Source organism: Taudactylus pleione, unplaced genomic scaffold (genome assembly GCF_031769625.1).
Source record: "Taudactylus pleione unplaced genomic scaffold, aTauple2 ptg000250l, whole genome shotgun sequence".
Classification (NCBI taxonomy): Eukaryota; Metazoa; Chordata; class Amphibia; order Anura; family Myobatrachidae; genus Taudactylus; species Taudactylus pleione.
The window spans coordinates 890,323-917,438 of record NW_028284652.1 but is presented as its reverse complement, the minus strand read 5'-3'; the positions used below and the strand labels follow the sequence as shown (position 1 = coordinate 917,438).

At 49.6% G+C, this 27,116-nt stretch overlaps 1 protein-coding gene across 1 annotated transcript; it reads right to left on the bottom strand.

The window, feature by feature from the left end:
• Positions 1 to 2,895: 2,895 nt before the first annotated feature.
• Positions 2,896 to 25,678, bottom strand: BATF2 (basic leucine zipper ATF-like transcription factor 2). Its single transcript, XM_088480128.1, has 3 exons — positions 25,496 to 25,678; positions 12,274 to 12,378; positions 2,896 to 3,096 (listed from the first exon to the last, which is right to left on the bottom strand). The coding sequence occupies exons 1-3, from the start codon at positions 25,562 to 25,564 to the stop codon at positions 2,896 to 2,898; spliced, it is 375 nt and encodes a 124-aa protein (XP_088336254.1). The 5' UTR covers positions 25,565 to 25,678.
• Positions 25,679 to 27,116: the final 1,438 nt, after the last annotated feature.

Below are 27,116 nucleotides of genomic sequence, written 5' to 3'. Positions count from 1 at the left end.
GAATCAGCCACATGATTAGGTTCCCATAAATGATATTCAAGAATAAGTTGTATCCCTTAGAGTGATATTAAAACCCTTATTATCAGTTCACTTCTCCCCGTATCTCAAGGGTATGCAGTCGGGAAGCCGGCGGACCTAATCCCGACCGCCGGCTTCCCAACTGTCTATTCCCGGCAAGGGTCTAAAGACAAGCGTCGAAATCCCGATGCCTGTCATTAGACATACGCCGGGAGCCAGAAGCTCGGCATCCCGATCGAAGGGATGCCAGGCGCCGAGCGCGTATAGCCGTGGGAGGGGGGAGGGTTAGGTTTAGGGTTTCGGGGGGGACTTAGGGTTAGGCACCCCCCTGGGAGGTTAGGTTTAGGCTAGGGGAAGGGAGGGTTAGCGTTAGGCACCCCCGGGGGAAAGTTAGGGTTAGGCACCCCCACGGGGACTTAGGTTTAGGCAGCGGGGAAGGGGGGTTAGGTTTAGGCACTTAGAGGGGGGATTAGGGTTAGGCACTGGTGGGGGGGTAGGTAAGGGTTAGGCACCCCTAAAGGGAGGGTTAGGGGATAGATACTTACCTTAGGACAATCGGGATTTTCACTGCTGCCGGGATGCCGCTGTTGGGATTCGAACCGCCAGCCAAGCTTCCGGCGGTAAATCATACCAATTCCTATCATAAATTATGTATGTCACTAGTACTTTAAGTGGAATCGGTATGACATACCGCCGGACCTAAGCCCAGCGGATGAAATACCGACGCCGGAAGTACGGTAGATGAAGATTCCGGCAGCACCTGGTAAGTACCGTAACCCTCCCCTCTCCCCCCTCCTAACCCTCAGGGGTGCTTAACCCTAACCACCCCTTCTAGTGTCTAACCCTAACCTCTCCCCAGGGGTGCCTAGACCTAACCCCCCCTCTCCGCACCCTAAACCTGACCATCCCGGGCGGGGTGCCAAACCCTAACCTCCCCCCCAGGGGTGCCTGACCCTAACCTCCCTTCCCCTAAATAATCCCAACCCTCCTGGAAGGGGTGGTGCCTAACCCTAAATCCCCCCGGGAGTCCCTAAACCTAATCCCCCCAGCGGCTAACAGGTCTCGCCGCCCAGCTTACCTACGTTCGGTATGCTGAGCATCGGGATTTCGGCGTAGGGATGATGATAGGCGTCAGTATTTAGACGCCTATCATTAGTCCCATGCCGGGATTTCACAGTCGGGACCGCTGGCTTCCTGACTACATACCCTTTAAGTGGGTCACTCCCCTTGTCCAATAAGCAGCCATCTACTGCATAGGACTCCTGTGCAGGAGAGACCTGAGATCTGAGGCAGAAAACTTGACTATATCTAATATGACACTTATTACGAGTATAATGAATGTTAAAGGCTATATATAGTTCAACAAATATGTAACACCAAGGAATGTACACATTTTAATTGGAGATCATCAGCATACAAAGGATATATACTGTAGGGAGTACATGGAATTCACTAGTAGGGTAGATGGCTATGGCAGATTCACAAATTGGGTGTACAAATGAATTTATTGCAAGGAAGGGATGTAGTCAGGAGCCAGGATCCCATCAGAACACCGGCTCCGGAATACAGACAGTAACAATCCCGATGGTGAGTATTAGGCTTAGAAATAGGGGTTAGGTTTAAGCACTATGGGGGGGGGGTTAGGGTTTGGCTGCATGTGGGGACCTTTAGGGTTAGGCTGCAGGAAGGGTAGGTTAGGGGGAGGGTTAGAATACTCACCGAAATGCGTCAGGTTTTGACCGTCGGGATTCTGGAGTCGGCAATGTGACCCTCGGGACTCTGACCAGCGGGATCCTGTACCCAACCCACAAAGGTTGGGGTAACTAAATTAGAGAATGTATCTGCAACTTATAGGAGTGATGGTAAGCTGACATCTACATCTATGTAATATGTTTTAGAAAAGGATGAACTCAATGGGCTTGTGTCTATTTACTAGGGTCAGATAACATATTTATGATCAATCTTCAACTTCTGAGTCCCCAAGTATAACCTGTTTTGAAATGGGTGGGGATAGAACAGAGGGCCTGATTCACAGACGGACGTTCTGAACGAGCGCTTGCTCTGAATCAGGGCATTTTTTTTTGTTCGGCCTCCTGGCTGCTCGTATAGCTGTGGGTGACCACCCACAGCTATTGCGAGAAGCCAGGTTGATGGTCGCGATGGTCAAGACCATCGCGGCCATTGGGCTTGCGACGATACCTTGTAGTAGGGTCTCGTGGCCGCAAGCCCCAGAGAGCTTCTGGCTCTAATAGAGCCGGAAGCTCTCCCACTGACATCACTGGTGATGTCAGTGGGGCCGCCCCCACATGGCAGGTGTTCCTTCGGGAATGCCTCCGTTTGGCCAGCCACCCCCCCTGCCCGCCTACCAAACGGGGTGAGCTGTCAATCACCATTGACAGCTCACCCCCTTTGGTGCGAGACCCGGAGTGACAGAGCACCCGTCGCTAGCCGGGTCTCGTGCATGCGCACGACGGAGCCGGATCTGTCGTGCGCATGCCCAGTGGGCAACATCGACCCGGTTGCGAGCGCTAAGCGCTCTCGACCAGGTCTGAATCAGGCCCAGAGTATTTCCATGTGCTAATCTTATGGGAAATTGTGACCTCTCCACCTGTGTTAAGAAGAAGGGGAAAAGCAAACTATAAGTCACAGCCTGACTGTTATATAGGTGAAGAAACAAGATCCTCTTCCAGCACAGAACAGTGATGTGAGGCTCCTATGATACTGATGCCAGAAGATTGTGATGTTAGACAAGTCTCCATATCAAACAAAGTTCAATACACCAAACTTGTTTCACCTTCACTGCATTACATAGGGAGGGAAGGGAATATGTCTTTTTTAACAATGCATTTTGATAGTTTACAAAAAAAGAGATTATATTTAAATGTCAATGACTTCTCCTATCTCTTTTGGTGACAATGGTGGTCCTGGTTTTAGGAGTTCCATAATGATGTCAGGGGAGAGTAGTAAGCAGGTGTCTTCATGCTGCTGTAAGACATTTGCCCAGTACTCCTGTTCTTGCTGGAGCTTCTGAATCTCTTTGCGGAGCGCAGAATTATCCTTCTCTAGTCTCTCAAACTCCTGCAGAGAGAACATATGAATTAGCAAATATGGGTAACTCCAAATACTCTCGTAAGACCAGTGTCTCTCATTGTTCCCACACTGCATTGTTTTCCAAATATGTCAAGAACACGTGAATCTATTAAAAACATATATATATATATAATATATACTGCCTTTTGTTAGTCTTGTGATTTTTTTATGCGGTCTAGAAATTATGTTGTGTGAGACGCATCTATGAACAGACAAACACTTCATGATGGTTTAATGCAGGAGATGTACATTATAAAACACGTGGATGGTGCATGTTTCTTCCAGACACAAAACACTTCTGGCATGATATGACCTAATCTATGGCAGAATGGGCCCATGCGCAGACTATGGTGCTGGGAGCCCTCAGATCATAAACCTGAGGAAGTGTCTCCATGTTGCTAAGTAATGGTATATTTTAATAGAGTACCGCTAATCCATCTCTCATGTGAAGAACAGGACAATGGGCCTGATTCAGACCCACTCGCGAGCGGCTGTCCGCTCGCAAGTGGGTCGATGTTCTGGACTAAGCATGCGCACGACGGAGGGAGCTCCGTCGTGCGCATGCGCCAGACGCGACGAGCGAAGGAAAGTCCTTCGCTCGTTGTGTCTGATCAAAGGGGGCGTGCTGTCGATGTTGATTGACAGCACGCCCCCTTTGGTAGGCGTGCCGGGGGCGTGCCTCCCTGACGGGGGCGTTCCCACGGGAACGCCTCCCGTCAGAAGCCGGCCCACTGACATCACTAGTGATGTCAGTGGGAGTGATTTTGGCTCTGATAGAGCCAAAATCACTCCGGAGCTTGCGGTTGAAAACCTCAACCGCAGGCTCCGGCTCGCAGTTTCGATGGTCGCGATGGTCACGACCATCGCGGCCATCAAAATGCACGCTAGTATAGCCTGTGGGTGGTGACCCACAGCTATACGAGCGTCCAGGAGGACGCTCCATTTTCATGGAGGCCGGCCCTCATTCAGAGCGTGCGCTCTGCTCAGAGCGTACGGCTTTGAATGAGGGCCAATGTTCTTTCTAATTCAAATAAATGAAGATGTTTTGATGTCAAATGTATTCTATCATATATACTGTAGTAGTCATGGCACAAATTAGAGAGCAACCACCCACTGCCAGGCCAGCGATAAGAGGAAAGACCTGTCACAATCAATGTAGAAGCACATAGCACATATATGCTATTTCTATCCCCAGTTGTATGACCTAAGTGCTGGGCCTGGCAGTGTAACAGAAGGCGATTCAGTGCTGGACCTGAAATCCAAGTAAGCCAAACTAACATGACCAACACCATCAGGGGAGTACTGGGGAGCTGCATAGTGACCCCTAAGTAAGATCTCCACAAGACTAGGCCCTGTGCTCCCAAAATTTATAGTGTGGCAGGGTCCGATGTGAATGGGTGCATTATCTGGTTGTACAGCACAATATGTTGGTGCAAAAGATATATAGGATTATAATATCAGACAACAGAAAGGACTTGGGATTGTATGGCTGCCCTTGTATAGACACTGCTTTTTATAAGTTTCATCAGAAAGATGGGGAGAGGTGCCACTGCCATTGATCTGGTATTAGGGAACCTTAAGAATTCTGTTGGACGCCATGAACATGACTGAGTTTCTCTTCAAAGTCCAAAAACTTCCTTTTCCCCACATCTCAATTTTGAATATGAGTTTCTGGCAAAGATTGCGTTGCTGAGTATTGTCCTGGTCCTACTTTCTGTCTGGTTAAGATCAAATTGTCCCCAAAACAATCAGGGTAGGGACATGTATTTTGCTTCATCAGTCAACCAATGATATTAAACCCTGCACCAGCCTCTCACCGACTGTACAACTAAAAGGCCCTGTCTGTGTGGAGGTTCTATAGTCTCCCAAATCTGCATGGGTTTTCCCTGAGTACTCCAGTGTGTGTACATGCATATGTTTGTGTGCATGTGTGGGCATGCAGGCATGTGTGTAAATATGTACTATGGCATCTAGACTACTGTGAATAATTGGAGGTAATATGATTGGTGCTATATAGGTAAGCAGAATAATAACTACAACTACAAAAATAAACAGACACATCATAGAGAACACCGACACTGCAACTTCAAGCGATTTTCTAAACATGTAAAATAATTGTTTTTTCCCTAGGCTGCCTTTTCAATAATCTACGCCTTGTTTAACGTTAATGACATACATTTTCATGTTCAGCAATTTTATAGTGCACAAAAGTAGTAAAATCCAGAAAAAAATAAGAGTAAAAATAATCTACATTTCTAAAATATATATGTTTAAACGGTAGAGGTTTGGTACCTGTGAGAAATAGTTTGAAATCTATTTTGCCACAAGAGGGAGCTGTAAATGCAAGCAGACCCTGTGTTTGAGACAGCAATTATTTCTGTCTAATGATTTATTTGTTTGGTACCATATTACATAGATTTCTTGTGAGAGAGTATTGGATCATTCACATCAGTTCCTGTCCCATTGTAGCTTACAGCAATACAGACCTTGTATTCTTAACAACTCTAATGGACACAGGGTCTGATTCAGCAAGGACCGCACGGCTGCGTTCGCACGCAGCCAGTCAATGTTTGCAATCTGCGTATGCGTATTCATCACAGTGTGCGTGCGCAAACCGGCTGCTGCGATCGGGAAGCGACCGCAGTGAGCACGTAGAGCCCTTACATAGTGATTGACAGGAAGCGTTGGAGAAACACAGGTGTTCCTGTGCGTTTAAATGCCGTTACAGGGGCATGCATAATTAAGCCCCTGCGATTGTATGTGCTGACAGAGGTCTAGATGGCGACAGGTAGTTTAGCAGCTTGTGTGGTAGGATAAGGTCAACTACAACTGTGCGAATGGTTCCGATGTTACTCGATGTTATCGCTGAATTGCGGATGCATGTCATGGGAAGTGGGCGGCTTTATACAGTGATGGGCGTCTTGGTATAGTGCTGCGGTTACCGTGCGATTGCATTCATTAGCATATTTTCGCAGTTAGCGGGTGTGTGCTGAATCAGGCCCACAGTTATAACAGCTTTGTTGTTTCAATACAGAAGTCACATTGTATCAAAACAGTAAAAAAAATAAAAAAAATTAAGCACCCACTGGTTTAAACATTTTTTTTTATCAATGTTTTGTCAATATTATATATAAAACTGTGATGTCACTCATAATATGTTCCTTTTAAACTATTTCCTATTTAAAGGGTTGGTAATGACTGTGTGCCTGATTCAGACCAGCTTGCGAGTGCATAGTGCTTGCAAGCGGGTCGATGTTTGGCCCCTGCGCATGCGCCGCCTCCGGCGTACGCATGCGCGAGCCCCAGCGAGCGACGGCAGCTCCGTCGCTCTGGGGCTCACTACAAGACGGGGCGGCTGTCGATGTTGATTGAAAAAAAAAGAACGCCCGGATTCAGAGCGAGCACACGCAAACAGCGTGTGCCTCTGGATCAGGCCCTGTATTTGTTATTTCGTAGCTTGTACAAACCTAATTGCTGTTAATATACTTTTTGCTAACACCTGAAATCCAAATTTAAAATATGATGAAGCACAACCCAAGGGCAACACAGATGGTGTAATGGCTAGCATTACTGCCTCACAGCACTGAGGGCCTGATTCAGACCCGCTCGCGAGCGCAAAGCGCTCGCAAGCGGGTCGATGGCTGGGCAGTGCGCATGCACGGCGTGTGCACTGCGCGTGCGCGAGCCCCGTAGCGAGTGAATTTTCACTCGCTGCGGGACTCACTACAAAACGGGGCGGCTGTCGATTGTGATTGACAGCTCGCCCCGTTTTGTAGACGTGTAGAGGGGGTGGCTGGATAAACGGAGGAATTCCTGAAGGAACGCCTGCCGTGCCATTTGTGGGCTGCCCTACTGGCATCACCAGTGATGTCAGTAGTGAACTTCCTGCTCTATTAGAGCAGGAAGTTCACTGGGACTTGCGGTGGACGAGACCATTATTGTGACCATCGCTAGCTGTGGTTACCCACAGCTTAGCGAGCGGCCTGGAGGCCGGTGAAAAAAAAAACGTCCCACCCTGATTCAGAGCTATCGCTCGCAAATAGCGAGCGCCTCTGAACCAGGGCCTGAGTTCCCACCATGACCCTAACTGTGGACTTTGTATATTCTCCCCATACTGTACTTGTGTAAGTTTCCTCCCTGTGTTACGCTCCAAAAATATACTGGTAGGTTAATTGACACCTGAACAAAACAGTGGGTCTCATTCAGAGCCGCTCGTAAGCGGCCGCTTGTTCGTTCCGAGCGATGTTTGCACATCTGCGCATGCGTATGGGTTTCAGTACGCATGAGCGAACCAGTCAGTTCGGTCAGAAATCGTGTGCTCGCAATATAGCGAATGCCTGCTTTTTTTCAGTGACAGAATGAGGCGTTTGTGGGTGGTAACAGGGGAAGGTGCTTAAAAACGGGGAGTGGTGATCTGAACGCAGGCGTGCCAAAAGGTCAAAACGGGCGTTTAATTGGAGTGCATAATTAACCACGTCAGTTGGTATCTTTTAGCCAGAACTGCTCGCATGATTGCGTTAGGAAAAACCAACCACAAGAATAGCGAGCAGTTCATATGCCATTCGATGTACTCAATTAATCTAATAAATAGCGGACATGACGTATGGTGCGAGCGGCCAGGGGGCGTTTTTTAGAAAAAAACGTCCGCATGTTTTGTTCGCTCGTTCAGACCTAGTGGCGTCAACAGACCGCAAAGAGCAAACGGTTAATTTAAATAGCCACCCCCTTTTTCTGAACGGAAATAGCGTCCGGCTCCGAATCAGACCCTGTATCCCTAGTGTGTGGGACCATATGGTTACTCAGAAGGTTGAGTACACTGCACAACATTGAAAATGTTTCCGATGTGAAAAGTGATGATCGCGACTATCGGGCTTGCAACGAGAACCTTGTGGTAGGGTCTCATTCCCGCAAGCCCCAGTGAGCTTTCTATGCACTGCCTGGCCATCTACCCGCTTGCAAGCACATAGCGCTCGCAAGCGGGTCGATGGCTGGGCAGTGCGCATGCTCGGCGTGTGCACTGCGCGTGCGCGAGCCCCGTAGCGAGTGAATTTTCACTCGCTGCGGGACTCACTACAAAACGGGGCGGCTGTCGATTGTGATTGACAGCTCGCCCCGTTTTGTAGACGTGTAGAGGGGGTGGCTGGATAAACGGAGGAATTCCTGAAGGAACGCCTGCCGTGCCATTTGTGGGCTGCCCTACTGGCATCACCAGTGATGTCAGTAGTGAACTTCCTGCTCTATTAGAGCAGGAAGTTCACTGGGACTTGCGGTGGACGAGACCATTATTGTGACCATCGCTAGCTGTGGTTACCCACAGCTTAGCGAGCGGCCTGGAGGCCGGTGAAAAAAAAAACCTCCCGCCCTGATTCAGAGCTATCGCTCGCAAATAGCGAGCGCCTCTGAACCAGGGCCTGAGTTCCCACCATGACCCTAACTGTGGACTTTGTATATTCTCCCCATACTGTACTTGTGTAAGTTTCCTCCCTGTGTTACGCTCCAAAAATATACTGGTAGGTTAATTGACACCTGAACAAAACAGTGGGTCTCATTCAGAGCCGCTCGTAAGCGGCTGCTTGTTCGTTCTGAGCGATGTTCGCACATCTGCGCATGCGTATGGGTTTCAGTACGCATGAGCGAACCAGTCAGTTCGGTCAGAAATCGTGTGCTCGCAATATAGCGAATGCCTGCTTTTTTTCAGTGACAGAATGAGGCGTTTGTGGGTGGTAACAGGGGAAGGTGCTTAAAAACGGGGAGTGGTGATCTGAACGCAGGCGTGCCAAAAGGTCAAAACGGGCGTTTAATTGGAGTGCATAATTAACCACGTCAGTTGGTATCTTTTAGCCAGAACTGCTCGCATGATTGCGTTAGGAAAAACCAACCACAAGAATAGCGAGCAGTTCATACGCCATTCGATGTACTCAATTAATCTAATAAATAGCGGACATGACGTATGGTGCGAGCGGCCAGGGGGCGTTTTTTAGAAAAAAACGTCCGCATGTTTTGTTCGCTCGTTCAGACCTAGTGGCGTCAACAGACCGCAAAGAGCGAACGGTTAATTTAAATAGCCACCCCCTTTTTCTGAACGGAAATAGCGTCCGGCTCTGAATCAGACCCTGTATCCCTAGTGTGTGGGACCATATGGTTACTCAGAAGGTTGAGTACACTGCACAACATTGAAAATGTTTCCGATGTGAAAAGTGATGATCGCGACTATCGGGCTTGCAACGAGAACCTTGTGGTAGGGTCTCATTCCCGCAAGCCCCAGTGAGCTTTCTATGCACTGCCTGGCCATCGACCCGCTTGCGAGCACATAGCGCTTGCGAGCGGGTCAGAATCAGGCCCAGTGTACGAATCTTCAGGAATGAGGGCCTGATTCAGACCCGTTCGTAAGCACTGAGCACTCGCAACCGGGTCGATGGTGGCCCAGAGAACATGCGCACGATGGAGCCGGCTCTGTCGTGCGCATGCGCAAGACCCGGATAGCAACGGGCACTCCGTCGCTTCCGTTCTCGTACCAAAGGGGGCGTGCTGTCGATGTTGAGTGACATCGACATCGGGGGAGTGGCTGCCCAAACGGAGGCGTTCCCATGTGTTCTCTGTTTGAGCCGAAATCTCTCTGGGGCTTGCGGCAACGAGACCTTACCACATGGGTCTCGTCGCAAGCCCGATGGTCACGATGGTCTTGACCATCGCGACCATCTTCCTGGCCGTTCGCTATAGCTGTGGGTGGTCACCCACAGCTATGCGAGCGGCCAGGAGGCCGTTCAAAAAAACAATAGCCCGGCCCTGATTCAGAGCGAGCGCTCTGTCAGAGCGTCCGGCTCTGAATCAGGGCCTGAGTGTGGTAATAATAATCAGACTGAGGAATTAGCTGATAGCTCATACAGTTCTAGTCTTTCATTAACCACTCAACTGGCGTGGTCGCATGGGATGGCATCGCAACCAGCTGTAATCATCCCATACTACCGCGCTGCCCTGCTGCGTCCCCTGGCTTTTAAGGAGGAAATCTGTTTTGCACATGTGCAGAGCGGATCGCCTCCTGCTCGTCCATCCTACCTGCAGTGGGATGTAGTCGACCGCCGTTCTAAATGCAGACGCTGATATCCTGACAAGGGAGTTAAGATAGTCGTCGAAATACCGATGCCTATCTTAATCCCGACTCTGGAAAACAGACGGATGGATGCCTGAATGTGGTAAGTCCAGGACCCCCATCCGCTTAGCCACGGGGGGGGGATCAGGGTTGGGGCAGTTAGCGGGGGTAGTGTTAGGTTTTGGGGGGCAGATTAGGGTTAGGCACCCCTAGAGGGGAGGGTTAGGGTCATTCACTACTGGTTTAGGCACTAAGGGCGGAGGGTTAGGTTTAGGCACGAAGAAGAGGGACTTAGGTTCAGGAACTAGCAGGGAGGGTTAGGGCACGGGGGGGGGGGGGGGACGGTTAGGCTTATGCTACCAGAAGGGAGGGTTAAGGGGTGGAGGGTAAGTATACTTACCTGACCCCTGACGGGATACCAACCATCAGGATTCCGCTGTCGGTACTCTGACAGTAGGCATCCCGACAGCCGGCATATCATACCAATTCCCCTGCAGTGATGCGGCTGTCCTTTCCTATGTAAAGGTTGCTTAAAAATACATCGCCACATTTCACATTATTGAACATTCTCCACTATAATATCTTTTTATAATTTTTGGGGTTTTAGATGTGCTGGATCTTGTGCAAGTGGAAAGAGTGTGGTAAAGACGACTGTTTCTCCTCAATGTAGCACTTTTTCAGGAAAGAATTTGCAAAATAGTGACAGAAACTCAACATATTTGTGCCGAGACACGACACTGTGCTTTGCCAAAAGGAATAAGGGCCTGATTCAGAGCCGGACGCAATTAGTGCTCGCTCGAAAAAGGCGGTGGCTATTCAAATGAACCGTACGCTCCTTGCGGTCTGTTGCCGCCTCCATGTCTGAACGAGCGAACAAAACATCCGGTCGTTTATTTGATAAAAACGCCCCCTGGCCGCTCGCATCATACGTCATGTCCGCTATTTATTAGATTAATCAAGTACATCGAACAGCGTATGAACTGCTCGCTATTCTTGTGGTTGGTTTTTCCTACCACAATATTGCGAGCAGGTCTGGCTATAAAACAACCAAGTGACGTGGTCAATGACGCTGCTGTATTAATTATGCACACCCATAAAACGCCCGCTTTGACCTTTAAGCACGCCTGCGTTCTGATCTCCACTCCCCGTTTTCAAGTACCTTCCCCTGTTACCACCCACATACGCCTCATTCTGTCACTCAAAATAGCAGGCACTCGCTATATAGCGAACAAACGATTTTCGGCCGCACTGACTGGTTCGCGCATGCGTACTAAAAACCGTACGCATGCGCAGATGTGCAAATATCGCTCAGAACGAGCGTACTGCCGCTTACGAGCGGCTCTGAATGAGGTCCTAAGCTTTAAAAAATAGAGCATTATTTTGATCCATCCAGTAGAATAAAGAGATGGGGTTGTCCGCTTCTTGGACCACCACTTCTTTCATTATAAAACACAGATAACACATTATATTAGCAGTAAAAAACATATTTAAAAAAAATAAAAAGTTAATTCAACTCTACATGGAGAGGATTAGGGAGCACTAATATTACACTGCCCCCACGCTCCCACTTTGCCGAACCTGTCCCAGCGCCCAAGGCAAGTGCCCCACTTTCCCCACACCGTAATTATGCCACTGATTAGGGATGAATGATTGATGAATGTTCACTTTTAAAGATAAAGAATCTTTGATGCACACCCTAATGAAATTTATTGTGCATCCCTATAGTCATTTCTTATATAGGGGTTTATGTATCAAGCAGTGAAAAGTGTGGAGAAGTCTACCTGTGGAGGAATTGCCCCTAGCAACCAATCAGCTTTGAAGTAGCATTTATCAAGTACAGTCTACAAAATAATAGGTACAGGTAGGAGCTGATTGGTTGCTATGGGCAACTTCTCCACTGGTCCACTTGATACATAAACCCCTTAGTTGTGATAGGTGATGCGTTGCAGATAGTAATATTAGGAGATCACTGAAAACATTTTTCACATTATAGAACACAAGAACTGCATTAAAGCGCTTTGCTATGCTCATTACACAAATTAGGCTGTAAGCTCACTGGCCTAGCCATCTTGTACCTGGTGTAGAGTGTCTGCATGCTGTGTGTGCTTCTGCCGGCTCTTGTAAGCTGCAGCTCGATTTCTCTCTCTTTTTTTCAGTGAACGTATTTCAACATTTGCACCCTGCTGGAAGAATACATGTCAGATAAAGACAACATCTCACTTAACAATTATTTCTTGAGCAATCTATTTAGAGTGACATTATCAAAACAATCCATAAACCTAGTAACGGCTGATGTGTGTCCAGTGTGTGTGATCATTATACCATAACAATATAAACACTTCAAACTTATCTAAGAATAAGCACACGGAGACAGTAATGGATTTTAAAACAGGTCGGCTATTTATTTAAGAAAATCAATTTAACTATTTTAAATATTGTATGGCAGCTGGAAGGATGGCACTTACACAGAGCAGCGCAACAATGCAAACTCAACAACAAAACACAGCATTGCGGGTGGAGTCCGCCCTGTGGATGTCAAACCCTGCACTTGGGAATTAAGCATAGACCTTCTACCGAACACTATACCATCCTTAGATTTCTGTACTGCCCCCGTAGAGGTGGTACAGTACTTCTCCACACTTAATAGAAGGTGAGCACACCCAATGCATACACACTACACCCAGGCTGATGATATGCCGTACTTCCCGCCAATGCAAGATTCTACCTCAGAGAATCGCAGCCCGCCACCATACTAAACCACCTGACCTATGCTTGCGAACAACCTCCCCACAAACAAGACCAAACCCGCCTCCGTCAAATGCACCCCATCAGGCCTATAGAGATGCTTATCATGGTACCGTATTAAAGGATGTGTAATTACAAAACCTCTATGAGACAGCGTAAATTTTGTCACTGCAGCATTGATCTTCTTACGAGCCTCGTCCAAAGCCTTAGGAGAACGAGCGCCACGCCACTGTTGCCTAGGCGTAATGCAGGACCACATAACAGTACAGAAAGGCCAAGCACCCATAATGATGAGGAGGTCTGACACAATGTTGAGCCGTAGATCAAGGGCAATCCTGGAACCAATATCGTTCCCACTGAGATGTATTACCAGCACTTTGGAGGCACCAAATTGCGGCTTTCAATCTGGGCTTGAGAGACTCCCAACGCAGACCCCTAAAACCTAGCCGGCGAATCTTCGCAGACACAGGCCATAACAGTTCATCCTTGGCATGGGTGGACCTATCTGCCCAAAATACAAATGAGTGGCCCACGATCCAAACATCCATAACATCAAATATCAGACCTATAACGGCCGGGGAAGTAATTTAAAAGAAAAATTAGTATTTTATAGGGATGTGCAGGCTCGGTTCTACTCGGTTCCGTTCGGTTCTTTTTACCGGATCTTATTGGGTTTCAGCTGTCACGAGTTTTGGATAGCCAATAAGATTCGGTAAAAAGAACCGAACGGAACCGAGTAGAACCGAGCCTGCACATCCCTAGTATTTTAAGATAAGAGTAATTAACAGGAAAGAAACAGACAGGAGCATAACACAAACTGTTTTAGCAGCCATGAGAAACTGAGTATAACTAGATTCTAAACTAAGCAGCAATTAATGTTTAGTTTGAATAGACTAATCAAAAACAACAAACTTTAAACTATAAAAGTACATTTTCATTAAGTTATATTTTATAACCATTTTAATTTTAGCTGCCTAAAGAAATATTGAACAAACAAATTTTAAGTTTAAGTTTTGAACCTAAATTAGCTTGGACAACAGTAGAGAGCGATAAGGAAAAATGAAGTAGGGTGGGGAGGGGGGGGTTGGGTGGAGAGCGGAAAAAACTAAAACAACTCGGCAAGAGGTAAACCAAAAACCTGCTGAGGGACTGTATGTTTGCCCGAATTGGTCCGTCTAGACAGGTAAAATAAAATCCCTCAAGAAACCCACTTGTTTCAAGCGACAAGTGGCAAGTATTACCAAATTAGGATGGACAGGGGAGACACAACAAGACAAACGACAAATATATAGAATAAGAAGAGCCAGATGAACAAACACATGACACATAAGCAGACAGAACATGAAGAAAAACGCAACAGTAGTTTCAGCCAGTGACCACCGGCCTAACATAACGCTTATAGCAAGCCGATTTCCAATGCCCCAGAGCCATGATCTGCGGAACGGACAGGCCAGCTGTGGCGGCAGAAGTAGCTACGCAGATTCTAAAAGAATAGGTACCGAAATCCCCCGGGGAGAGGCCAATGTGAAGCAAACAGCGTCTAAAAATGAATTTAAACTGATATTTGGTAAGAGGCGAACCGTCAGCATGAAGCAGCCATGCGCCGCCAACTACGGGCCGCAATGCCAGGTAAAGTTTTGCCAGATGGACTGGGCAAACACGGTCATCTTTGCAAGCCGCTAGGGAGACCCAACAACCGCGGCCCATTTGATCAGTTTTAGAACGTCGTATTTTGCACAACACAGCCCCCTCCCCAATACTAACATTCGAACGGGACATGGGTGAAACCGCTAATTTAGAAGGGGCAACTATTTCCGAAATTCGGAAAGCACCGTGAAACGCCATCGAAAATGGCAAACAAAAAAGCCTAGCCTCAAAATGAGAAACTACAACCGCAGGCACCGCAGCTAGAAGCTTAAGCAATAGGTGAATATCAATTGGCTGTCTCTTATGAACTGGCCAGGGTGTGGCGCGAGCCCATCCCCTAAAGGCCTTAATAACCGCAAAGCTCTTTGTAAGGTCGGGACGCCCTTTCAGTTGTGAAAAGAAAGAAATGCCCACCAGCATGCGCGAAGCTACCGCACGGGACTGACCAGGGACACAAAGACTCCAAACAAAAGAAAGCATTGAGCAATGCGTGCTCTCACTTTTGCGTCCGCGGTGATGGAGGTAGCTTTCCCATTCAGACCAAGCCTTCTGATAGGCCCGCAACGTAGCCGCAGCAAGGGATTGCTCAGCTAGGCCCTCCATGTGGGCTCGATGACCTGCCGGACATAGGGGGGGGGCAAGGCTAACCAACGAAAACGGGAGAGCGCGTCAGCAATGTTATTGTCCAAGCCCGGAATGTGAATCGCCTTGAACAAGATGTTACATTGTAAGCAACACAGCACTAACTGCGTGAGCCGGCAAGGAAGAGGAGCGCTGTCCATTAACAGCGTGCACAACTCTCAGGTTGTCGCATCTAAAAACAACACTCCTATCGCGCAACTCAGGGGCCCACAGTTCCAGCGCAACCGTAATGGGAAACAATTCCAGGAGTAGCAGGTCTTTAGTTAAACCCCTGGAAAACCACTCCGCAGGCCAGGAGGCAGCGCACCATGACCCTCGGAGGTAACACCCAAAGCCCGACGATCCGGCCGCATCAGTGAACAACTGTAACTGATAGCTGTGAACCGGAGGGGGCAGCCACAAAAGAACACCATTAAAGTCGGCTAGAAAAGAGAGCCAAATAGCTAGATCCCTTTTTATTTCAACAGAGAGCTGAATAAAATGGTGAGCCCTGTGAACCCCCGCGGTGGCACGCTGGAGCTTCCTGGAAAACACTCTACCCATGGGGAACACCCTGCATGAGAAATTGAGCAAACCCAGGAGAGATTGCGCCTGTCGCAGTGTCACCTTACCCACAGCCAGGCAATCCTGAATGGCATGTTTCAATTTGAGAATTTTCTCAGCTGGAAGCCTGCAGCAGCCATCCGAGGTATCGATTTCAATACCCAAATAGGACAGCCGGGAGACATGGCCCAAGGTTTTCTCGCGGGCAATCGGAACCCCAAAAAAGGAAAAAAGGTCCTGAATGAATTCCAACAAAACCCCGCAACGTGGGAATGAGCAGGGCCGATGCACAGAAGTCGTCTAGGTAATGGGCCATGCCATACCCCCCAGTACCAGCTTCGACGCACCAATGCAGAAAGGTGCTGAACCTTTCGAAATAAGCACAGGACACGGAACACCCCATAGGCAAGCACTTGTCTATGTAGTATCTGTCATCCAAGCGAAAACCCATGTACCTGAATGAGTCAGGGTGCAAGGGCAACAAACGGAAAGCCGATTCAACATCTACCTTGCCCATAAATGCGCCGGGTCCGTGAGCCCTGACTAGCTCCAGCGCTTCATCAAAGGACTGATAAGACACCGAGCAAAGCTCCTGCGGAATGGCATCATTAACTGAACGGCTAGATGGGCAAGACAGATACTGAATGAGCCTAAAAGAACCGGGCGTCTTCTTAGGGACCACGCCAACGGGGGACAATACCAAGTCTGCTATTGGTGGTTCGAGAAAGGGTCCAACGATGCGACCGAGCCGCACCTCCTTAAGGACTTGGGGCTTCATTCAGAGGCGGCCGTACGGTCTACGACCGCACGGCCGCCTCGATGTTTGTCCAGTGTGCATGCGCACGAGGGAGCCGGCTCCTTCGTGCACATGCGTGAGACCCGCTACGACCGACAGCGCCGGTCGTAGCGGGTCTCTTTCCAAAGGGGGCGAGCTGTCGATGTTGATTGACAGCTCGCCCCGTTTGGAAGGCGGGCCGGGGGGGGTGGCAGCCCAAACGGAGGCGTTTCCATGGGAACGCCTGCCGTTTGGGGGAGGCCCCACTGACATCACTAGTGATGTCAGTGGAGAGCTTCCGGCTCTGACAGAGCCAGAAGCTCTCCGGGGCTTACGACAAGTGAGACCCTACCCTAGGGTCTCGTCGTAAGCCCCGATGGTCGCGATGGTCTATTGCTACCGGATTGCTGAGCACCAGAAGACGCCTCGCCACCAGCATTCCATTAGGGATCATCGGAACCTCCATAGGCCGGAGGAGGAGAAGGAAGAGAGAGAACAAAGATCTGGACACATACAAGAATCACATTCTCACCAGAGGGAGACGGAAAACCGGTGACCAGAGCAAAGCCCATCTGCAGCACAGGTGCGACAGGGCGGGAGTCCTGTGGAACCCTATGGACTTCGTAGAAATAGAGATAACAAGGGTAAGTTCTTACAATATCTCATATTTTCTACTTCAGGGTCCATAGGGTATCCACAGAATACCTTGGGAATGTCCCAAAGCAGTATCCTTTAAGGGTGGGGACGCTCCTGTGCAGAAAGGAGAATCCGCCGCCCGAAGGAAGCATCCTGAGAGGCGAAGGTGTCAAACCTGTAATACCTCACGAAGGTATGGACAGAGGACCACGTAGCAGCCTTGCAGATCTGGACTGCAGAGGCACCACGTCGAGCTGCCCATGAAGGACCCACAGACCTAGAGGAATGAGCCTTCACAGAAGGAGGAACCGGCAGGCCTTCATGAAGATAAGCTTCAGAAATAGCCATACGGATCCAGGCTGCCAAAGTTTGCTTTGAAGCAGGCCAACCCTTTTTACGGAAGCCATAGAGGACAAACAAAGCGTCCGACTTCCTAAACGAAGAAGTGCGGTCAACATAAGTCCTTAAGGCCCGCACAACATCCAAAGAGGCCTCACCCACGGAAAGACCCGGTGAGTTAAAGGCCGGAACAACGATTTCCTCATTAACATGAAACTGGGAAACAACTTTGGGAAGAAACTCGGGCCGAGTGCGGAGCACTGCCCTGTTCCCATGAAAAACCAAGAAAGGGGGTCTACAAGAAAGAGCCCCTAACTCAGAAACACGTCTGGCCGAAGCAATAGCCAGAAGGAAAACAGTCTTAGCTGTTAGCCATTTAAGATCCACTGAGCCCAGTGGTTCAAACGGCGGTCCTTGGAGAGCCCTCAGGACCACAGCCAAATCCCAAGGCGCCACAGGTGGAACAAAGGGCGGCTGAATGCGGACAACACCTTGCATAAAGGTGCGCACATCTGGGATTGTAGCAATCCTACGGTGAAACCAGACAGACAGGGCCGAAACCTGTACCTTCAAAGAAGCAAGGCGAAGCCCATGATCTAGCCCCGCTTGTAGGAAGGCGAGAATCCGAGACAGACGAAACTCCCGCGGTGCATAACCTCTCGGTCGACACCACTGGAAGAACGTATGCCACACGCGATGGTATATCCTCGCGGAAGACGGTTTCCGAGCTCGCAACATGGTACGCACCACACAGCTGGAAAACCCCCGAGACCTCAGCATGGCCGTCTCAACAGCCACGCCGTCAAAGACAGCCGAGTCAGGTCCGGGTGAAGACAAGGACCCTGAGACAGAAGGTCCGGTCGTAGCGGCAACCGCAGAGGACTGACCACGGATAGACCCTGAAGGTCTGAGAACCAGTGCCGTCTGGGCCACGCGGGAGCTATCAACAGGAGCATCCCCCCTTCCTGTTTGAATTTCCGGATTACCCGTGGAAGAAGGGAGACCGGAGGGAACAGGTATGCGAACCGGAACGTCCACCGGACGTACAGAGCATCCACCAGAGACGCCCCTTCGTCTCTTGTGCGAGACCCGTACACCGGCAACTTGTTGTTGTGCCGGGACGCCATGAGGTCGATCTCTGGAAGACCCCACCTGTCCACCAGCAGTTGAAAAACGTCCGGGTGCAGGGACCATTCCCCCGGATGAACGTCCTGGCGACTTAGAAAGTCCGCCTCCCAATTTAGCACTCCCGGGATGAAGACCGCTGATATGGCCGGAAGATTGCGCTCCGCCCAAACCAGGATCCGAGAGACCTCTACGAGAGCCGCCCGACTGCGGGTTCCTCCTTGCCTGTTTATGTAGGCCACGGTGGTAGCGTTGTCCGACTGGACCTGTACCGGGTGACCCTGGAGAAACCGATGTGCCTGCTGGAGAGCATTGAAGACCGCACGGATTTCCAAGATATTTATGGGAAGCTCCGCTTCTGTCGGCGTCCACCTGCCCTGGAACAAGTGTGGACCCAAAACCGCTCCCCAGCCCCGAAGACTGGTGTCCGTTGTCAACAGGACCCAATTTGGAACCCAGAACGGACGTCCCTTGTTGAGGTGGGTCGTCTGTAACCACCAAGCAAGGGACAGGCGAACTTCCGGGGTGAGCACAATCGTCTGGGACTTCAGAGACTGAGGCAGCCCGTTCCAGAGGTCTGGAGTGAAACTGGGTGTATTCCACCATGTCGAACACCGACACCATGGAGCCCAGTAACCTCATCGCCGAGTGTAGGGACACCCGGCGGCTGTGCAGACAACTGCGCACCCTTGACTGTAAAGCAGAGATCTTGTCCTCCGTCACGAAGATCCTTTGCTGTCCCTAGTCCAATAAGGCTCCAAGATGCAGAATCCTCCGAGACGGGATTAGAGTGGACTTCTGCAAGTTGATTAGCCAGCCGTGCCGTTGCAGCAGCTCAATGGTCAGGCCCAAGTGGCGTAACAGGAGCTCTGGAGATCCTGCCACCAATAACAGGTCATCCAAGTACGGCAACATGCGGACTCCCTGCAGCCGCAGAGAAGCCGCCATGACCGCCATCACCTTGGTGAAAACCCGTGGTGCTGTCGCCAGGCCAAAAGGTAACGCCCGAAACTGGAAGTGGTCGCTGCGGATTGCAAACCTGAGGAACTGTTGATGGCGCAAAAGAATAGGGACATGCAGGTAAGCGTCCTGTATGTCCAATGACACCATGTAGTCCCCAGGTTCCAGCGCCAGAATGATGGACCGTAGGGTCTCCATCCGAAACTTCGGTACCCGCAAAGACCTGTTGAGTGCTTTGAGGTTGAGAATCGGACGATACGACCCATTGGGTTTCTGTACCAAAAAAAGATTTGAATAGAAACCCTGGCCCCTCTGGGAGAATGGAACAGGCACTATAACTCCAGCCTGGAGCATAGTGTGCAATACCTTCCGCAGCTCCGTAGCCTTGTTCCGGTCTGATGGTAGACCCGTGGTGAAGAATCGAGCCGGGGGTCTGTGCCGGAAGGAGAGGGCGTACCCATGGGAGACCACCTCCAGAACCCAAGTGTCTGTTGTAGTGGTCGACCAACACTGGGCGAACTGCAGCAGGCGGCCTCCCACCCTGGGATCCCCCAAAGGGAGGCCCGGACCGTCAGGCCGCAGGCTTGTCATCTGGCTTGGGGGCCGGACGTCTGGTACTCCATGTCTGCTTCCGGGGCTTGACCGATTTCTTAGGGCCAGCCTGTCGAGGAAACGACTGTGGTTTGGGCCTGCCCTGGGCCCTAGATGACCGAAAGGATGATGGTCCAGAACCAGAAGGAGCAGCGGCCGACGGGAGACAAGCCGATTTGGCTGCCGCCAGTGTGGCCACAATCTTATCCAGATCCGGACCGAAGAAAACTTCTCCGGTAAACGGCAACGCCTCCAGACCCTTTTTGGAATCTGCGTCCGCCTTCCAGGATCGCAGCCACAAGGTGCGACGAGCAGCTACTGCTGCTGAAGAAATCCTAGACACCAGAGTACTAATGTCTAGGGCCGCCTCGTTGATGTAGGTGGTCGAATCACGGAGATTGCCAATCAACTCCGCCTGTTCGGCCGGACAGTCGGAATCAAAAGAAGCCTCTAATGAATCCGCCCAGCGCTCCATCGCTCTGGCAACCCAGCAAATGGCCATAGCCGGCCGTGCTGCCCCCCCCGCAAGGGAATAAGCGGACTTCAGGCAGATCTCCACCTTGCGGTCCGTAGCATCCTTAAGGGAGGACATGGATGGCATCGGCAATGTGGCACTACGGACAAAACGGGTCACGTGAGAATCCACCTGTGGAGGGGATTCCCACTTTGCAAAATAATTATCCGCGAACGGATAAGCCACCGCCAGGCGTCTCTGCGGCTGGTATCTTTTGCCAGGCTGTTTCCACGCCTCCTCTAAATGGTCCACCAACTGACCCGAAAGAGGAAAGACTGTGGCATCGCCCTTCACATCTTTGAAAAAGGCATACTTAGATTTAGCCGCTGGGGGAACTTCGTCCTCAATCACCAAGGCTGTGCGGACCGCCCGAATAAGTCCAGGAATATATACTTTGGACTTAGCATCAGCGTCCTTAGCATGGAGAGGTTCCTGATCGTAAGGATCCAGAATCTCCCCATCATCAGACGTCCCCTCGTCATCCTCATAAGGAGCCAACAGAGACGCCACCGGCCGTTTATGCGGCCGCATCACAGACTCCCCTTGCAACACATCCGACAAGTGCTGTACAGAACTCGTCAGGGAGTTAACCCACGCTGGCTCCTGAGAAACCGGGAGCGGGGAAATAGGGAGACTGTGGGGTACCACCAATTGTCGTGGGAAACCCTGCATGGGTGACGACACCACTGACTGCTGGGACAAACCCATCGGTGTCAACGCGGGCTGCGGAGCTAACTGGCCCACTAAGGCTGTAAGCGCTTGAGCGAAACAAGCCCAGGGCGGCTCCTGTACCGGTGCAGTAACCGTAAGAGGCCGCGCCATAGACAAACACTGCCGGCAGAGGCCCTCCGCGCTACCCTCCCCCTCCGCTAACGGTACTTTACACGTAGTACACTGTAGCCGGAGGGGAAAATCACTTTCAGACATGATGGCACCACGTATGTGACCCCTCTCACCAATTATATATTTAAGAGGCGAGAGACCACCCTGCAGCACCGCACCGCAAGGGCTTAGCAGAAAAAACAGGGACAGTATAAAGCTGACAGTTTAGAAAAAAAGTTACAGGCAGCAGCGCTAGCACAGTCACATACAATGCAGAGAAATAACAATTCCAGCGCTGATCACTCAACTACACAGACACAGGGCCTGGTAGGACACAGCGCTGCATACACAGACCTGACCACAGCGGAGGAGAGGTATGCGGGGGGACCCAGACCACGATGCTTCCAATGCAGGCTTCCAGCAGCGTTCACCATGCTTCAGAAAAGATGGCCACCGAGGAGCAGAGAGAAGGCTGGCCTGGGGGAGGAGCGCTGACACAGGGCCAGTCAGCACAGTGCAGAGAGGGCTGTGTGCAGCGGGGGAGGCGCCGGCTGTGAGACAGGGAAAGCGCGCTCCCCTGGCATGCATTTAACCCCTGGGACGCTGCAGCGCTACCGCTCTGCTGCGGTCCGCTGTCCCAGGGGCTAGTGGAAGCGCAGGTTGGTCGCCTGGCTCCATGCTGCAGCCAGTCCCCAGGGAGCCCCCTGCCTGGGGACTTAGGACCATGTGATCAGCGAGGACCCCCCGCGGGACCCCGTTGCTTACCTCTGTCCCCCTTGAATCCGGCCATGGTCCGGAACATCTGGGGTCACCGCTAGCTGTGACCCCAGATGTCCACCAGCATCCCCGGATCAGTACCGGCGTTCTGGTACCGGCGGGGTGTAGGGAAGACAGCATGGACGTCAGGACTGACTGTCCATGCTGTTCATCCAGATGTGCAGCCACAGCTGCATGAAGAAAAAGCTTCAGGGGCTCTTCTAAGCCCCCCTCTAGCAGGTGCCTCCGACTACGGCCGGGCACCAAACGAAACTGAGATGCCTTGGCTCGGGGGCAGGGTATAGGAGGGGGACCTAGTGCATCCTGGGAGGCTGAAAGCTTAACTCTTTGGTGCCCAATGACTGACGTCACACCTATACCCCAAGGTATCCTGTGGATACCCTATGGACCCTGAAGTAGAAAGGGGTTTTATACTTTGTGCAATCCAGTTGTGCCATTCAGCCACAAGTGAGATGCAACCAAGATTTCCATGACTGAGTCGCTTATCCTTACTGTAAGGTGCATACGCAGGCTGCGATGTAGGTGCATTTTGATAAAAATCAGAAAATCTGTCCACATTCTGAAACGCCTGCACCACTGCATTAGGCCCTTTAAGTCTCTGCACGTTTATGAAATAGGCCTACTTCCTCCCAAATCGGATCAGGTTCAGACTGGCCCACAGGTGTACAGGGAAAATTCCTGGTGGCCTCACTGCCTGAGGGCCCCTCTAAGGGTCATTAACTTGGTGGAGCAGGATCACCGATGAACTTGGTTGTTGGTTTCATTGTAAACTAAACCATGATTAGCCCTACTTCCAATCAAAGTGGGTGGTTCTGACATGCTCCTTTCTCTTTGTTTAGAGGAGCCTGTTCAGTCCTCTCTAATGGTTGGCCAAGTACCTATGTGGTGCATGGGCACACCTCATCTGGTGGCTGGCCATACCCCTTAAGCTTGGGCCTTTATCACTACATTCACTGGTGGGCCCATCATGCCCCAGTCCGACATTGTCTGGGATCGGTGTCTACAGTGTACACACTATACAATGCTCAGTTAAGAAGTTAAGATGCAATATAACTCAAGATTTTTACTTGTGAGGAAACATCCGATATTGTATATACACACTATACAATTGTTTCTTCGGATCCAGACTATTAATCAGTCCTAATGATCGGAAGGAATAGAGATTTACATATGCACATCCACCAGTGACGTGCGGTGAGGTAAATGGCTGGGGAGGCACTGGCTAGTACAGTATCAGAGCCAGATTTACAGATACATATATGAACCCGAGGGTTCATGTGGTCATTATACATAGGTACAACAGTCTATAGTGCTGAGAATTTGGTGTGTTTTGATCAGGGATGTGCGGAAAACGTAGACAGGGGAGGCAGTGCCTCACCAGCCATACACTTTTTATTACAGAGTTTCGAATTTAAAAATTATTAGAATAATACAAAGAAGATATTTATAATATTTTCTTCATTTTTTTATTTTATTTTTATAGTCAAAATTCTTAGGTATTCAGAAAAGGCTCTGCCTAACTTGACTCACCTGACCGCACATCACTGACATCCACAACTATCGGAAGACATGTCGGAAAGTCGATCATTAGACTATACACACTGTAGAATGTGCACGATACTAAGAACACATTTATCAAGTATTTCAAACATGCTTGAAGATTCATTCATGCGATGAAACAAATTAATCTGCAATAACCGGAGATCCTACACATTTTGCAATTCTCTATCCGATAATAAAATTCTCAGCTGATTGGCCAGATAATTGTATAGTCTGTACCCAACTATAATGTGTCATGCAGTCCACAACGCATGAACATTTATTGCCAAATGTTGCAATTGCATCTATCAGAGCACAGCATGCCTAGGCAAGCATATAGAGGGGCAAATGTCACAATATTAATGGCTAATGTCACATGTGCAAACTGGGATGCAGGCTTACCTACCCTCCCGATTTGGCCGGGAGCCTCCCGAATATCGGGTGCCACTCCCGGCCCCCCGGAAAGGTAGGCAAGCCTCCTGGCAGCCGCCATCCCTCCCTATCCCCTCGCAGAGTTAATATCAAAAGCCCCGTCATCGTGGCCCCGCCCCCCGCTTTACAACGCTGTTTATTCCGGCATTGTGAATCGGGGCCGGGGCCGCTATCTCGCAGCCACGCCCCCTGCCCACCCGGGCCACGCCCCCACAACAGTATTAATTTAATGTGCGGCCATGCCCCCCGCTGTAAACTGACATTCAGCTCCCTGCCGGAAGGAGGGACCTGAATGTCGGAAAGTATGCTGGGATGTAGTTATGAGACAGGCAGCCGTGATGGCACCGATCTAAATCCCGATGGGGGACGCCTGACAAGGGACTTAAGACAGGCGTCGAAATGCCGACGCCTATCTTAATCCTGACGCTGGAATCCAGAAGAACGGCTGCCCGAACTAGGTAAGTCCGGGGCGCCCTTAGCGGTAGCCGCGGGTTTCAAGTTTAGGTAGCATAGCGAGGTTAGCATTAGGTTTGGGGGGTGGGAGGTTAGGGCTAGGCACTCCTAGGGGGGGGGGGTTAGGTTTAGGCACTAAGGGGGGAGACTAAGGTTGAGGCACTAACTAGGAGGGTTAGGGTATGGGTGTGGGATGGGGAGGGTTAGGGTTTTAGGGTTTGGGTGTGTGTGGGGAGGGTTAGGGGGAGAAGGGGGAGAGTACTTTTTGGTGCCATGGCCTCATGGGGAAGGGCCAGGGAAGAGATAGGGGAGGCCAGGAGATGCAGGAGATAAATTAAAATAAGCTACAAGGGAAAATGATGATAAACAGGAAAATTAACAGGCCCAAACAGCGCCCCCTACCCTGTGCCACGGCACATGTTGCACCACCCTAGTTACGGCCCTGCCTGTCGGAATACCAAACATTGGGATGCTGCTGTCGGCATTTTGACAGTAGGCATCCCAACAGCTGGCATTACGTACCGGTTCCGTGCAAACTATCACTGTTCAGAATTGACTGTGTAGCCCAAGTCTGTGACAAGCTGTAAAGTTTTTTTATCTACATTTGGTGATATGGAACAAAAATATTAATAAATGGACATATATTACATTCATTACTAACCCCAGTTGTATACAAAGACTTACAGTATGATTCTAAAATTGCATAAAGGACTAAACAGTACAAGCTATGTTTAATGTCGCCATAGGTAACACTTACGTTTTCCTGTGTCTCACACGCTGTCACCGTTTCCTTCGCTTCACAGAAATCGTCCGACTTGATTTTCATATTTGCAATAAAATAGTAGTGTCACGCTTAAGATATATATATTCTATAAAAATAAATTTATATCTTCTATTTTAAAATTATATCTTGAAATAGAGCCCATTAAATACAGTGGATTTCTGAAGAGCATCTGTGGTCTGTTACAAAAAATATATACCAATGTATAAAGTTTAATTCGCTATACATTGCTATAAACTCCGTTCAATGTAGATTTGCAGCCTTATGTTAAACAAGTGAAATTCTGTTTATTGTAAGCTGTATAACACATACACATTGAGTAAATAAAATAAAAATTTGGCAGATGTGCAATTAGAATCTAAAAAATTAAGATGAGCTAATTTAAAATATTTTTTCATTTAAATATTAAAGTTTAAAGATCCTGCTGTGTTATATCTTGTGCTAGCATAGGGATGAGGTGCAAGCTGAAAATAGATGTTTGCGTTTCTCTCCAGGTAGTTTCACTTTACTCTCAGCATTAACTCCAGTAGGAAGTCACATGTGTTCAGCATTCTCATGCCTCCCTGACTTCTGACTGGCTACCAGAACTATGGAATGCAATAGGAAGGGAAATGAATTACTGACATAACATGAAGCAATATCAAGACAATTGTTACTGGAATCCATGTGTGATTGCACAGATAAGATCACGCACAAGTACAGCTAGTGACAGATTTATTGATAGTGTATATATATAAAGGTTAACTGTCAGCCTGCCAGGCCAATGGCTCAGGAGTAGTTTTATTAAAGTCTGTAGGTCAGTAAGATACTAATGAATCAGTTTTGCCAAGAGAAATGACAGCAAACTTTTTGTTCTTTATAGCCCCAAACCCACAACAGATGATTGCAATGAACTGGATCTGTGCAAACATGGGATGATTATTCTCACACATCGGCGCTGATTCAGAGTCGCGTGCTGCTGCGACCGCTTTAGCATCTTTTGCCATAGTCGTGTCTGCGCCCTTATGCTATTGCTAGTATCAGCACTTCCCCTGGCGTACAAGAGTGCGTCTGAATGTGCAAGAATTGAGACACCCACTTTGGGCATCTTTAGACGCTACCATTGGAGGCACCAATGAAACTTGCACCAGCCCCATGCTAGGGGCAGATGCTGCGTCAGAGTATGGCCTCCAACTCTCCCATAATACGCCCATAAGGAGATACATCTCTGTGTGTCTAAATAGCCACTTCCCAGACATCACACAGGAAAGCCCAATACATTTCTGAGATTGTGCATGTCAATTGCGCTGTGACACACCACGGGATGCATGCGCTGTGCAAATTTTCAGCCAATTAGACTCATGCGCAGTTGAAAAACATCGACCATTTGCGCTGATATCGGCATTGTGTGCGACTCAGAATCAGGCCCATGTTGTCCTCCCCTCTTTCTGATATGGGGCATGGAAGTTGTGCTGAAGAAAACTGCCACTCGGGAGTAGTAACCAGTATATTGCCACTCGGGAGTAGTAACCAGTATATTGCCACTCGGCAGTAGTAACCAGCATATTGCCACTCGGGAGTACTAACCAGCGTACTGCCACTCGGGAGTACTAACCAG

Bases quoted from the DNA above. Each gene is read 5' to 3' on its own strand.
- BATF2 (XM_088480128.1), bottom strand. From the start codon at position 25,564: ATGAAAATCAAGTCGGACGATTTCTGTGAAGCGAAGGAAACGGTGACA. The intron at 12,379-25,495 runs GTAAGTGTTACC...TTCTTCCAGCAG, and splicing joins CGTGTGAGACACAGGAAAAC to GGTGCAAATGTTGAAATACG. The intron at 3,097-12,273 runs GTACAAGATGGC...TTCTCTCTGCAG, and splicing joins ATGCAGACACTCTACACCAG to GAGTTTGAGAGACTAGAGAA.